This window comes from Myxocyprinus asiaticus, chromosome 35 (assembly GCF_019703515.2).
Source record: "Myxocyprinus asiaticus isolate MX2 ecotype Aquarium Trade chromosome 35, UBuf_Myxa_2, whole genome shotgun sequence".
Classification (NCBI taxonomy): Eukaryota; Metazoa; Chordata; class Actinopteri; order Cypriniformes; family Catostomidae; genus Myxocyprinus; species Myxocyprinus asiaticus.
The window spans coordinates 34,139,481-34,155,331 of NC_059378.1; the positions used below are offsets into that span (position 1 = coordinate 34,139,481).

The window sequence follows — 15,851 nt, forward strand, 5'->3', positions numbered from 1 at the left end:
TAAAGCCGCACTTTGCGGTGGACCACTTTTACATTCACCCGATTTCTGTCTCCCTTTTGTCTTGCAGATGGATGCTTCAGACAGAGGGCTGGGGGCCGTGCTCTCGCAGGTAGTGGAGGGGGAGGAGTGCATGGCCCAGCACCATAAAAAAAGGAGTGTCTCGCTATCAAGTGGGCGGTCCTCACTCTCTGGTACTACCTGTTGGGGCGGGCCTTCACCATCTGCTCTGATCACGCCCCACTCTAATGGCTCCACCGCATGAAAGATACCAATGCGCGGATCACCCGTTGGTATCTGGCTCTTCAGCCGTTTAAGTTCAAGGTGGTCCACAGACCGGGGGTGCAGATGGCTGTTGCCGACTTCCTTTCCAGGAGTGGGGGGGAGTGGTAGACAGGCCGGGTGTCTCCCCGGCCTGAGTTGGGCAGTGGGGATATGTGGCAGCAGGGGCATGGTCAAGCATCCGTCCGGAGAGAGAGAAAGTGGTAAGGGCGCTTGCAGCTGAGCTAGATTATGTTTAACACCTGTTTCTAATTCCAGTGAGCATGGGGAGAGCGGCATTTAAGCAGCCTCGCCACCAGCAGAGGAGAGAGAGAGTCTGGCACAAGGAAAGCCACGGTGCTCCTGAAGCTGTTATGTTTAATCTGTTATGTTTGTGAAGCTGATGTGTTTAAGTTACTACGTGCCTGTGAAGCTAATGAGTTTAAGTGACTACGTGCCTGTGAAGCTGATGTGTTTGTGAAGTTGTAAAGCATTGAAGTGGCCAATTAAAAGTCCTACTTGAGCCTGGAAAAACCTGCTTCCCTGTGTTCTCCTTCCCTTCTCTGTGCATTTTTTATGTAATTAATTGCACTGAATTAATGCATTAAATCGACAGTCCTAATTTTAACAAGTCATTAAAGCTCTTTGACTAGCCGAGTTCTCCTAGGTCAAGAATTTCATGGATGTGGGAAAGCATGAGAAATATTACCAAACAAACACCTTAACTAAACAAAAACATCAGTGTGTTTCATCATAATTGTTAGGCGAACCAAAAGAACCCACTAAGTATAAATTAGCCTTAAAACTGAATCAATTCATGCTGTCTTGCGGTCATGCTGGATCTACCTCGTGCATTTGTCACAGTTTCAATAGCAATCCTATTATTGTATTCTGATGCATTGCAATTAATGTGAGGCATGTATTGCAAAGTGTATCGTAAGTTAGGTATTGATACTTAGCCGTATACCCTACAGTATGTAATGTGTGTTAATGTGTATTGTAGGTTCCGGGACACAAGTGTCGCTATGCAGTGGGCAGTATTTTGAGTGAAGGAGACAAGGAACCCAATGAGGAACAGCAGCAACTATATGAGAAGCACGGCTTCCGGGTGTACTGTTTCCCAGAGGTCACACACGTTGTCACAGCCTCCTTCCCTCACCGAACCCCGCTCTCTATTTTCCTGGGAGTGCAAAGGGTCTATCCACAACTGAACAGCTACATCAAGGTAAGGGCTTCCTCACCAGTATTAACAGAATGTATGTTCTCTACCTCCAGATAAATCTAAAAGTCACTTCTAGAATTTTAAGGTGATTTCCTAGCTGAAGCTTTACAATTTGCCCTGTCATATCACTTGAGAATGAAGAACGCGTTGATAGAGTTATCTCACCGTTGTCCCATTCAGGTGCAGTAGGTGCTACATTTTGAAGATACACTGGTGGCCAAAAGTTTGGAATAATGTACAGATTTTGCACTTATGGAAAGAAATTGGTACTTTTATTCAGCTGATCACAATGTATAGTCAGGACTAGTGCCCGACCGATTTATCGGTCAGCCAATATTAGCCTTTCACAGATATATCGGTATCTGCGTATATGTTTATGTTTCTGTGCAGATATAAAAACTTTTTTTTCAGTACATATAATGCAGAAAACGATGCTTGGGGTGATTTAGAATAGTGTCATAATGTAGTTTGTCCAGCAGAGTGTGCTCCGACTCCATTGTTTACAGAGCTGAGCTGACGATGGTTCTGCAGACAGTGCGGAGTTAAGTGGCGTTTTCGCGGTAAGTTGCTAACTAGTTTTTGAAATACATACTGGGAAGTTAATAAACAATGACCCCATCATTTTCCCTTTTCAATATAGCTAATATAATGTTAACCCTGTCCCTGACAACCTTGTCACTCATGTTTATCACATCTGTTTGCTGTTAGCCAGCTATAGTTTGTCAGTGCAGTCAGTAACATAGCAGATTGAAAGGTAAACATCACAGCATCTTTTTGCAGCTCAGCAGAAAATGGTGCGGTGGTGGATTGTGTCTGTTGAGTGTTGATTTCACGCTATGTTGGTACCTAGTTGGTGAGACGCAATGCTGGAAAGTAAATAATCAACATCCATCTTTTATTCTCTGTGACAATGAGCTTATATATAACTAGCTAACCATGTAGCTACTTTCAGAGCTTGTCAGCTGAGTGGAAGCTAATGTGTAAACATGTATTCACCAAACTATTTTGTTTAGGATTCGCAGTTTGGTACCCCTTCAACCGAACAATTCCAGTCGTTGCATTTACAAAATGTAATATTTAAAAGTCTGGTTTTCCACCATTGAAAGTTTCCCCTGAACTTGTATAGCAGAATACACAGCCTTTACAACCTGCCCCTAATTGACTGGCAGTATTAAAATAGTCAGCATTTGACTGATACTAAACAGTACTACTGATGTTTATTTAGCTATAATTTTAATTTGTTCTTTATTTAAATGGTCAGCAACTGACTGATACTGAACATACAGTACTGATTTTTATTTAGCTATAATTTTAATTTATTCTTTATTTAAATGGTCAACCATTGACTGATACTAAACATATAGTACTGATTTTTATTTAGTTATAATTTTAACTTTATTATTTATTTAAATGGTCAGCAACTGACTGATACTGAACATACATTACTGATGTTTATTTAGCTATTTATTGTGTTTATATTTATTCTTTATTTTCTCAGTGTTCATTTCTAGAATTTGTTGACAATGTATAATAATAATGTCAAATATTCTTTGATAAAAATATTTGTTTAAGAAAGCAGACTTCTGAGTACCTTTGCATAGTCATATTGGTGCAAAATCGATGCACAATCCACATAGAAAGGTCTGTTTTCTTTCCAGCTCAAAAATTAACTATGTCGGCCACCATATCGGTAATCGGTGAATTTTCCCACTCTAAAACCGGTATCGGTCTCAAAAATCCCATATCGGTCTGGCTCTAGTCAGGACATTAATAATGTGAAAAATTACTATTACAATTTGAAAAAAAAAAACTTAAACTACTTCAAAGAGTTCTCATCAAAAAATCCTCCACATGCAGCAATAACAGCTTTGCAGATCCTTGGCATTCTAGCTGTCAGTTTGTCCAGATATTCAGGTGACATTTCACCCCACGCTTCCTGTAGCACTTGCCATAGATGTGGCTGACTTGTCGGGCACTTCTCACGCACCTTACAGTCTAGCTGATCCCACAAAAGCTCAATGGGGTTAAGATCCATAATACTCTTTTCCAATTATCTGTTGTCCAATATCTGTGTTTCTTTGCCCACTCTAACCTTTTCTTTTTTTTTTTTCTGTTTCAAAAGTGTTTTTTTTTTTTTTGCAATTCTTCCCATAAGGCCTGCACCCCAAGTCTTCTCTTTACTGTTGTACATGAAACTGGTGTTGAGCAGGTAGAATTCAATGAAGCTGTCAGCTGAGGACATGCGAGTTGTCTATTTCTCAAACTAGAGACTCTGATGTACTTATCCTCTTGTTTAGTTGTACATCTGGCCTTCCACATCTCTTTCTGTCCTTGTTAGAGCCAGTTGTCCTTTGTCTTTGAAGACTGTAGTGTACACCTTTGTATGAAATCTTCAGTTTTTTGGCAATTTCAAGCATTGTAAAGCCTTCATTCCTCAAAACAATGATTGACTGACGAGTTTCTAGAGAAAGCTGTTTCTTTTTTGCCATTTTTGACCTAATATTGACCTTAAGACATGATAGTCTTTTGCATATAGTGGCAACTCAAAAACAAACACAAAGACAATGTTAAGCTTCATTTAATGAACTAAATAGCTTTCAGTTGTGTTTGATTTAATGGCAAGTGATTTTCTAGTACCAAATTAGCAATTTAGCATGATTACTCAAGGATAAAGGAGTGATGGCTGCTGGAAATGGGGCCTGTCAAAATTTGATCAAAATGAATTTTTTTCAAATAGAGATGGTGCTGTTTTTTACATCAGTAATGTCCTGACTATACTTTGTGATCAGTTGAATGGCATTTTGGTGAATTAATGTACCAATTTCCTTCCAAAACAGCTAAATCTGTACATTATTCCAAACTTTTGACCACCAGTGTAAAGCAGATAAATCATCCCCATGGTGTAATAAATTCTGACAGAGTACCTCTGTTTCCTTCAACATGATGGGTGAACTGTAGTGTAGAGGCTCTTGAGCAATGAATGCCTAGCCTCTCTTTCTATCTGGAAGGATGGAGACAGTAATTATTAAGCAGTAGACTTAATCATAGCAATTAAGGTTAAGAAGAAAGAAAAGGAGCAGGGGATAAGTGCAAAGAAAGCAACAAAAAAGAGTTACAGGACTGTAAACTGGGTGAGAGAACTGGAGAGATGGAGGGACAGAAAGGCTTGGTGTTGGAGAGGATATTTTATCCCCCAAAATATTTAAAATCTGTTTTCATTTACTCATCCACTCACACCACTCGTGTCTTTCAAAAAAAAAAAAAAAAAATTTGTTTTGACTAGAGCATGTAACATTTTAAAGTTTCTTGTTAAGGTGGCAGTTTTAATGGCCATCACATGTTCTCCATACTTGCTGACACCAGTGTGTGTAAGCCCCTTCAGATCTCCCCACCATCTGCCCTGATGCAGCCTCAGTGTGAACGCAACCAATAGGCTGAAGCTACATCCTCCTCTCCAGAATCAAGATCTGCCTGCTCAACTGCTAGATAACTTAGCACCTCCTGTTTGAGTCATTCCCTCTTCCTTTTCCATGCTTGTTTACTTTCTGTCCTTCATCAAGATCTGTATATCATCAACCTACAGTTCTAGGCATCATAAAAGTAATCCATACGACTCCAGTGGTTTAATCAATGTCTTCTGAAGCGATCCAGTTGGTTTCGGGTGAGAATAGAGCAAAATATAACTCCTTTTTCACTGAACATCTTGCCATTGCAGTCTATAGGCACGATCATTATTTTAAGCTCAATTACACTTCCTAGTGCTTGACGCATGCACAGAGCGCTAGATGGCGCTACCCACCATTTTCCTGAACGCGGAAGTGTTCCAAGATTCGCCTGTTTTCAATTTCCAGTCTCCAATGTTTTCGCCCGCATCGGCGTATATTCTTAGTGGGTAATGTGGTGTTTAAAGTATTACATTTGTAAACAATTTCAAAAACATGTGGCTTTAAAGTGCCAATACTTAACAGAGTCGAGATGATCGTTTTTTTACAGTGCCTCCCCGGAGTATGTAGATTTCATGAAACGATGGTCCGAGGTTTGTTTTCTTGATATCATTATCTACTTTGAGTTGTTATGACAGCCAACAACTGCACAGGTTGAGCCTGAAATTAATTTTTACTCCAAATAACACTTAAATGTTTTTTGTTCTCCATCTGAATCGCTCGTTTCGGTAGTTTTTACATTGTGTCTCGAGACCAGAAACACAAAACAGGCAATTAAGATGCTGTCAAGATGTACAGTGAAAAAGGAGTTACGTTTTGGTCTTTTCTAACCCAAAGCCAACTGGATTGCTTCAGAAAACATTGATTAAATCTCTGGAGTCATAAAGATTACTTTTATGTTGACTTTATCTCCTTTTTGGAGCTTCAAAGGCCTGATCACCATTTACTTGCATTGCATGGATCTACAGAGATGAGATATACTTCTAAAAATATTTGTGTGTGTTCTGCAGAAGAAAGTCATGTCAGATGGCATGAGGGTGAGTAAATGATGAGAGGATTGTTTAATTTTTGAGTGAACTAACCCTTTAAGAAAGTCTAAAACTGATACTTCAAAATCTCAGAAAACATCTATGTAAACCCATAGCACTGTAGTCCTAAACCCAGAAGACAATTAGCATATTTGTGCCAAGTGTTCCCTCTGGAATTTCCAGTGGGTTTTTGGAAATCTTCTGTAAAGTTTTTAGAAAGCTTCTTTAGTAATGCAACATATGTGGTTAAAATTGCTTGAAAATTGCATATGTGTTTTATTCACAAACAACACACAATCATAATTAGGGTTGATAACCGGTTCCATTTTTTTTAAAGTACTGGAACCAAATGATTTTCATGATTTTCAGTTCCTATTAACAGTTCTGGTACATGCAAATTTCCGCAGAGGTGGACCAATCACTGCTTCTGGTATAATTTGATTCTTGAACGAATGACCCTAATGAGCCAGTTCTTTTGAATCTGCAGCTTTATATCTGCTCTGTAGAAACTTGAAATTATCTTATCATTTGGTAATAGACTGCACAGGGCAGTAAATGCAATAAGAATTGTATCTCTTATTTCCAAATTATACTTTCCTCAAAAGTACTAAAAGAAACATTACTGGAATCGTTACTGGAACCATTAAGGAACAGGAATCGTTAAGATGGTCATGCTGGTCAGGCTGGTTTTAGAGGGGTTTTGAACACTTTTTTTAGCTGGTCTCTTAGCCTGGCCAAGCTGGTTTAGACTGGGAGGCTAGCTAGTCTCCCAGCCTGACCAGCTAAAAATATTCAAAACCCCTCTAAAAGCAGCCAACTGACCAGCCTTGCTAGGCTGACCGACCAGCTTAAACCAGCCAAACGGCTTAAGCTGGTTTAAGCTGGGGGGTTTTCAGCAGGGTAATCATACATCAACTGTGAATTTTGAAGCCACTGTGTTTTTAAAAGTTTAATGTGGCTAAATAAGAAATACAATTACTATAACTTCTGAGTATACGTGGATGATGTAATGGACAATCGTTATAGTCCTTATTGCAACTTTCTACCTATCAAGATTCATATTTGAAGCAACGAGATGCGGCGCAACGGTCAAAGACGTCAATCTAGTGCATGTTTACATAGAAAACAATAAAAATAAAAAGGACTGACACAAAATCGTTAAACTATTAGTGTTAAATGTAATTGTTTGTTTTGACATCTATAACGTCAACCATCAGTGACCATTTATATTGGAATATGCCATCTGTTTTCAACTTAACCCTGCTTTGGTAATCATCATAAAATTTGATATATCGATGCAGTGTGATTTTTCTAATTCAGTGTAATGGTCATAAAATAAGGCTTGGAGCAATAAGGTTTCCTAGCCCACCCAAAAACCCTTGGCTACAGCAAATTGTTTGAGATTGTATTACATGTACTCAGTTATCTATTATTAACCAAATTTCTTGTCTGACCAAAGAGTGCTGCTGTCTGTTACATGAGATTTTTCTTTGTTTGCAATGCACAATGTGATAAGACTTTTTCATATTGAATGAGTTAAGTAGGAAGTTAGCTGTGGAATTTACAGAGGGGTTTGGCTTGTGCATTATGTCTCAGAAATAAAGGGTTAGGTCACCCAAAAATGTACATGTTGTCATCATTTTTAGAGAAATCATTTACATATTTTGCTCTTGAGGCAACAGTGGTAATATCAAAGTTTGACCTTGTCAGTAGCTTAACATAAACAAATGCATACACACTTCCGCTTTAACCCACTAGCATGTAACGCGCTCAGTCGAGCAAACGTTCTTGTGTCAACGTGACAGCAGCAGTTTTTTCTTATCACTTTAAACATCGCATACAGCTCCAACAAAGTTCTTGATCTTAAACCAGAAATTCGGATCTTTGCTTTCATTTTTTATGTTACATAGCACAACTCCGATATCAGCATACTGTACACTTCATAAGCATCGCATCACAAAACTTGCAGATACCCGGCCTGATCAACACCCAGGAGCCTACCAAACACAGAGCGTTTCTTTTTTAGCACCAACATTCGCTCTGCTCTCTTGATCCCTCACAGGCGGCCTTTTCAAAGTCACTCTTAAATATAACTTTTAAGAGTGAAATTCCATTTGAAATTTGATTTCAATAAATTCCATTGAAGCTCCCTTTTTTCTTGACAACAAAAGGCTAAAATTTCTCGTCATGAATAATCCATGGAACAGGCATTCCGTAGCTCATGTGGGCTGCAGACGATTACATTTTCTTATAGTCAGAATAAGTAATTTGAAGGCAGTTGGCAATATGAGACAGAAGGCTGGTCCCCAACGTGTTTTCCATGACCCTCTGGTTCTGTGGGCAGATTGCACGTTGATGATTCTAATTCTGACTAGGACAGCAGAAAGGGAATCCCTATGGCAGACCCGTTCCTGGAGTAGGGCACTCAGGTGGAAACATTGTTCTCCTTCCTTTGTGTTTATAATGTGCAATGTGACATTACGGTATCAGTTAAACATGCAGGCGTGCCCACAAAATGTAATTCCTTATCCTTGAAAATGGGTGACAAAACTCCAAAGACTTATATTGGATGAGGGACCTGAGCCTTATCTAGGGATAACTAGATAACCTTAACTACCTATCAATCACCCACATTATGGTATGAGGACTTTTGCTTCAACATGAATTAATAATGAGGAGGAAATTGAATACATACTATAATTTCTAAACACCTGAAGGGTACAATGTGGGAAAGTTCGCCAAACCTGTGGAGATGTTTTTACGCTTCAGGGTTTCCCTGGGTCTAAAGTGATTAAGTAGCTCGAGTGATCCTGCTCTGACTTTCCTGTAAATTTCGGGAAGCCTGCTGGACTCACCCGCACTTGCGTGCTCCAGAGAAAGCACACGCGACACTCGCATGAAACACAGATGCGTGTGTCAGATGGAAGCATATTCATATCGCACAGCCCTAGACATGACCTGACAATTTCTGTTATTTTAAAATTTCTTTGTAAACGAAAGGACACATGGCAAATTTCATTTAGTTTTTTTGCTTTGCCCATTTTTGCTCCCTGGTGAATGTTTTTTTTATTTGTTTTTATAAGACACTTATTCCATGACAGCCATTTTTTTTTAAATGGAAAAGCAGCTATATAGAACAAACGTTTGCCATTTAGTTTCATTATTATATCACATTATTATGCATAGTCCATCACATTACAGCGCAAAATAAATACCGAAATGAAATGACCGGATTTTCTCCAGTTTGTCCGGCAAACGTTATCATTCACGGACACGTTGGCCGGCACCAGAATTTCTTAGCGGAAACTCTGGCGAGTAGTATGAATAGATTTCGGACATACTTCATCCAGGGACGTGGGCTTTTTCTCATGACCCAAATATATTAAGTAAGAACAACAACCGCAAAACCTATCTGCTCTGGTTTTGTTAAACATGCATTGTTTAAGCACAATTATCTTGGTATATATAGCACTTATAGTTCAGAAGAGCCGTCCGCCTCGTGTTTCACCACCGTTCCTTTAAATCCAGTGTTTTGAACGTGATGTCACCTCAGCTCCCAAGGGATTATGGGATTGTTAAGTGTCCATTCGATCCGTACTTCAAAATCTCTCTGGAAATAGTAGGTCATCCGGCATTTCTCGCTTACTGCTTCATGAACACTGTGGATTCGGAAATACGACTCCACTGGCATACATTTTTGGGCAGACTATATAGTAGGGAAGTATGGATATTCAGATGCAGTGCAGGTGGAATGTCCACAGAGTAGCACCAAAAACAAGTTGTATTTTTAGTTGTAAATTATGTCAACAAGAATTCATGTTTTATTAACTCTACCCCCCATCCCACACCCCAACCCTAAACCTAGCTAACTGTCAGTGGAGTCTTTTTTGAGCAAAAATGCATATTCTGAATTGCGTTCACCATTTTCTATATGAATGCAATTACTAGTGCTGGGTAGATTACTTCTGAATCGTAATCTGGTACAGATTAAAAATTACATGTCTATAATTGCATTCAGTAATGAAATCTCTTGGATTCTTTTTTTTGAGGGGTGTAACCTAATCTGATTACTTAAATTATGATCGATTTACTGCTGTTGCCTGATTATTATGCAATTCATAAAGAGAGAACTGTAATCTGATTATGAGCATTTTAAAATGTAATTTAATTTTTAATATTTAAGTACTAAATTTTTGGAATCAGATTACATAATCCAGATTACATGTAATCCGATGTAATAATGTGTGTCGGAGGAGGGTGCTTCTCAGCAGTTCATCTGAATCGGGTTTGATTTAGGGCTACATTAACTTTCGGAAGCAGCATGTTGATTTCCTGTGTGATCATGTAGGCTTTTCACCTGCCGCTCTGCATGTCTTTCTAAAGGATCCCAATATTAGGAAAGAGGGGCTGAAATACATTTTTAACATAGTCCACAATCACTTCAGCCCACCCATAACAGTTAGAACACCCTGGAGCATCATTTAAGATGAGTTTGCATTATAATTTCATTGTAAAATATAGATTTTACAAGTGCAAAAGTCATTTACAATTTGTAACTAGCCTGAGATTAGTTAGTTCCTTGTCAGTTGAAGATCATATTGTTTTTAGCCTCAGAAGCACATTAGTGACCTCTCATCACACCTGTTTAGACCACGACAAAGCAGATACAACACATTTTACATCAGTGGCGACTCTGTATAACTCATGCATGTCACGGAGATCCTCAACGATCCTCATCAAGGCCAGGAAGAGCGAGATAAGGTGAAAATTGTCAGGAGATCATGACTGAATGAATGAGATCAATATTTGGTCAGTCTTAGCTTTCCATTTCCTTTTACCTGAGCACACAGGAGAAACAGTAACTTTTTTGTACCCTGCTTGCTTTCCTGCTCCCCTGCTGCTCTGTATTGATCCAGGAGCCTCAGGTTACCTCTGCAAGATAACACCACATGCTTGTTACTTCTTGGTCGTTCAGATAACCTCAGTATCTTAGTGCAATTTGATTTCTTCTCGCAACATCTACATCTTTGGGATTAAAGGGTTAGTTCACCCAAAAATGAAAATTCTCTCATCATTTACTCACCTTCCCATCCCAGATGTGTATGATTTTCTTTCCTCAGTAGAACTCAAACAAAGATTTTTAGAAGAATATCTCAGCTCTGTAGGTCCTTTCAATGCAAGTGATGGTGATCAGCACTTTAAAAGCTCCAAAAAGCACATAAAATCATAGTAAAAGTAATCCATATGACTCCAGTGGAACAATTGCTTTGAGTGGGAAACAGATCAATATTTAAGTCCTTTTCACAATAACTGTTTACTTCTGGACAATCTCCAATGCATCTTCAAGGGGGACTCATTTGACCCTGCCTCTCACGTGACATAAGCGTGTTGGCATGTTCACACGAGGACTGACACAATATAACCGGAAGTGCAACTCTATTTTTTTTTTTTACAAGAGAAAGCTCTTCACAAGGTTGGTTGGTTTTCATTTGAACATGCCAGCACGCTTACGTCACACTTGCATTGTATGGACCTGCAGAGCTGCGATATTCTTCCCAGAATCTATTTTCTGGTGAAGAAAGAAACTCATACGTATCTGGGATGAGAGAATTTTTATTTTTTGGGTGGACTATCCCTTTAAGGGCAATTTTGGATTTGCTTTTTACAATATTATCTGTACAAAAGTTTAAAGTTCAGCTTTCAGTGTAATTCTTTCATTACATATAAGTTGAAATGTAAATGAAAAGAATAGTTTTTTTTTTAGTTTTTTCACTCAAAAATGAAAATTCTGTAGTCATTTACATAATTTGCCCTCATGTCGTCCCTAACCCGTATGACTTACTTTTGAATTTTAATGAATATTCCAGTCTGTCTTTTCAATAAAATGTTAGTGGATACTGCCTCACTTTAAATCTTAAAAAGGACCCAAAATTACCATAAATGTAGTGCATGCAACTTGTTAATCATATTGAAAGTCTTAAGAACATAAGTGAAAATCTTGTCTTCCATTACAGGTTAATGTGTGCATGAAAGAAGCTTATTGAATGTTCAACGGATGTCAGGGTTATCACTGAAAAATGACTTTAATTTCGACTTGTTTCTCACCAAAACCTATCGTATAGTTTCAGAGGACTTGGCATATTTAAAATGTGTCTATTCTTTTGGGTCCTTTTTTAAGCTTTAAAATTAGTCCCTGTTGACTGCAGTTGTATTAAAAAGACAGACTGGAATATTCATTATTCATGAATATTCATCTCTTTTTGTGTTCTGCAAAAGAAAGAAAGTCAAATGAGTTTGGAACTAGTTGAGAGCAAATTATGACAGAATTTAAATTTTTGTGTGAAATATTACTTTAATTATTTCAAAGTCACATTGTTTATGTTAAAATGTTCTTAGCAAGAGTAAAAAAAGCGAACTATGCTGTTTATATTTAGTCCATGTCTTGCAGAAGCTCAATTTATGTAGATGAAAAACAACTGCGGTAATGAGGACACAGTAGCCTTAGCATTGGCTTCTACCAATTATATTCTCTACTATCTATATTTGTGAACCTTAAAAATAACAACAAAATATTCTAGAGAAACCATACAGTTAATGAATCATTGAAGTTGCCAATTTGAAGGACAGACTAAACCTAACCAATTGTGTCATAAAATCAAATGTGAGATGGAAAACGCGATATCTGAAGCACGTTATTTCGTAGCACCTCTATTACACTTTTGGCTTGCATGTCGACTCGTGTGCTTTACCCGGTCTTCCGTGTTCAAAGTCCAACGCTCTATAAATTGAGCTACCATGCAGCTTGAATAAGCTTGTAAATATATCTCCTTTCAAATCATGCAATATAATCAAAGTTTTTTGATATAATAAAATAGCATTGTGGGATTAACAGAGTGAAAAATACATGTTTTAATCTGCCGTTTTACTCGTGATTTGTGTGAAAGTGAATAAAACCAGACTATTTGGCAGAGACGGGTCACTTGTATTAAAGGGGACATATTATGCCCCTTTTTACACAATTTAATATAAATCTCAGGTGTCCCCAGAATGTGTCTGTCAAGTTTAATCTCAAAATACCTCACAGATCGTTTATTCTACCATGCCCTTATACCACTGTTTTGTAGCCCTTTTCCAAACGGGCTATTTTAGTGTCTGTAGCTTTAAATGCAAAGGAGCTGGAGGTGGGCTGTGCCTTTCCTGCTGGTGCCATAGATACCCCGGCGACAACAATGCAGGAGAACTTAAACAGTTAAAAAATAATAAATAACACGGAGAACACACTAAGTCAATCATCTTACTGTTTTGTGCATAATAAAGTTCGAGTTATGAAATATAAAAAACAGCTATAGTTGTCAAAAATACCAGTATCGTTTCATAATCGTTTTTGAAATGATGACTGGTTTTATTACACGGAAAATCTTCATTGCATGACCACTTAAGTGGGACTGTGGAGGATGCCAATCAGTTTATATCGTAACCAAAACAGAGCAACAGCTTCATTGTTATGGAAGAAGGTAGTTAGGGGCTTGTTGCTATGTTACAAAAAGCACAATGTTTTCACAACAAGCGTTTTTCGCGCAACGTGCAAACAAGCAAATTCAGAAAGCCAAATTGCAAACATTAAAAAAGTATTAAGTGTGAAACTTGCTAATCTGAAGTTGGGTCACGGAGAGTTGGTATCGATCCATCCTTGATCCTTAGCTTTGAAGCAAATCCAGCCTTGTGTTGACCATCGTTGATGAAGCAGTCTGAGTTAGCACAAGCGGCTCTAGCGAGGAGATAAATATGGCGGACTGTGCGCTGGTCGCTCAGGTTTTAATGAGGGCGGATCTAAGCTACTCGGGCGGATCTTTCCAGCCGTGGGCGGTACCTTTTCCCTTTTGACGTCATAAGGGGCTGCAAACCTGAACGGCTTATTCAGAGACACTGTTTTTTTTGGGGGGGCTTTTTAAATTGCAATTAGTGTCTGTGTATAAATAGTCAATGAGTTTGTTAGCTCTCACATGGATGCACTGAGCAGGCTAGATACTGAGCCATGGGGAGCAGAAAAGAACTGTCAAAAGACCTGCGTAACAAGGTAATGGAACTTTATAAATATGGAAAAGGATATAAAAAGATATCCGAAGCCTTGAAAATGCCAGTCAGTACTGTTTAATCACTTATTAAGAAGTGGAAAATTCAGGGATCTCTTGATACCAAGCCAAGGTCAGGTAGACCAAGAAAGTTTTCAGCCACAACTGCCAGAAGAATTGTTCAGGATACAAAGAAAAACCCACAGGTAACCTCAGGAGAAATACAGGCTGCTCTGGAAAAAGACATGTGGTTGTTTCAAGGAGCACAATACGACAATACATGTACAAAAATAAGCTGCATGGTCGAGTTGCTAGAAAGAAGCCAATGCCACAAAAAAGCCCGGTTACAATATGCCCGACAACACCTTGACATGCCTCACAACCATAAGCGCTATGTTTGGAGAGGGGTCAACAAGTATTGTGCTCCTTGAAACAACCACAACCACTTTAATTGCCATTTAAACCTGTATGTGTCACCTTGTGTGTCTGTAACAAGGCCAAACATTCAAGGGTATGTAAACTTTTGATCAGAGCCATTTGGGTGATTTCTGTTACCATTATGATTTAAAAAGGACCCAAACAACTATGTGATAATAAATGGCTTCATATGATCACTATCCTTAAATAAAAGACTTTTTTTTGCATGATCAATCATATTTTCAAAATCAATGCCAAAATTTCACAATTTCTGCCAGGGTATGCAAACTTTTGAGCAAAACTGTATATATATATATATATATATATTATCAAGATGTGTCACGCAAGTTTCAACGTTAAAGACACAATTGTTTCTCGTGCATACTGTAACTGAAGTAAAAATATGCTTATATATAGTGCACAAGTCATATGGACTACTTTTTATGGTATGTTTATGGTGAATGGGGACAGCATACGTCCCCATTCAGTTTGATTTTGAAGAGCAGCATAAGCATTCAGCCTTACATCTCCTTTTGTGTTATAAGAAAGAAAAGGTTTGGAATTACATTAGGGTTAGGAGTAAAAGATGACAACATTTTTATTTTTGTGTAAACTATTCTGAATTCACCGAAGGTGCTATATTTTATGTTGTTGTTTTAGGGGCATTTCGGTTGTTGGCACCTACTTGATTGGTAGGTTGGCATAAAAATACATCAATGCATTAGGGTGTGGGCAAACTACTCAAGATTCTTGATCACATATAGGCAGCTGACTTGTCATCTGGATTATGTATTGCAAAACCAGACAGTCAGTACAGCAGCACCTTGAATGTCAAATACGTTTACTCTGATCAGAATTCCGATACTGTTCAATGTTCAGATACCACATATGTATGTCTTTTCTATCTAGCTCAGTCTCCCTCTGTATTTTGGTCTTTCATTATCTTCCCTCTCGATCCTTCTGTATTAAGTCGAGAGTTCTAATCAAACAAACAAAATGGGCTGAACATTTTGGACCATTCCAAATGCCACAGTGACATTTTAGCTCAAAAGCTCCCTCTAAAGATTATTGCAGAAGAATGACAACATGAACCAAACGTTCCTGCTGTTTGCTCATGAAAAAGCTCCTATTTTTTGATAAACCCCTGTAGTCACACTGCAGGAGAGATGCATCTAGAAAGCGCATCCTCAATCCACATAAAGTTAACGAAATATGAACATCTGGAGGGAAAAGTTGAATTAAGATCCGATTCCCATCCAGGGCATTTTATTGACATCTAGTTTAGATAGCATCAACAACCGGGTGTCATGCTGTGTGTGTTCACAGTCCCAGTTGTCTGGTTTCTTAATTAGCTGTTTGGTATTTCAGGTGAAGGGGTGTCTTATTATTGTAGAGAATTGTGCAATAAATT

At 38.4% G+C, this 15,851-nt stretch overlaps 1 protein-coding gene across 1 annotated transcript in view; it reads left to right on the forward strand.

Annotated features, from left to right (window-relative positions):
* Window positions 1-15,851, forward strand: part of LOC127426127 (testis-expressed protein 264 homolog) — a 107,478-nt gene that overhangs the window by 23,262 nt on the left and 68,365 nt on the right. Inside the window, 1 exon segment of the mRNA XM_051672677.1 lies at window positions 1,262-1,483. Within this exon segment, the coding sequence (XP_051528637.1) occupies window positions 1,262-1,483 (222 nt within the window).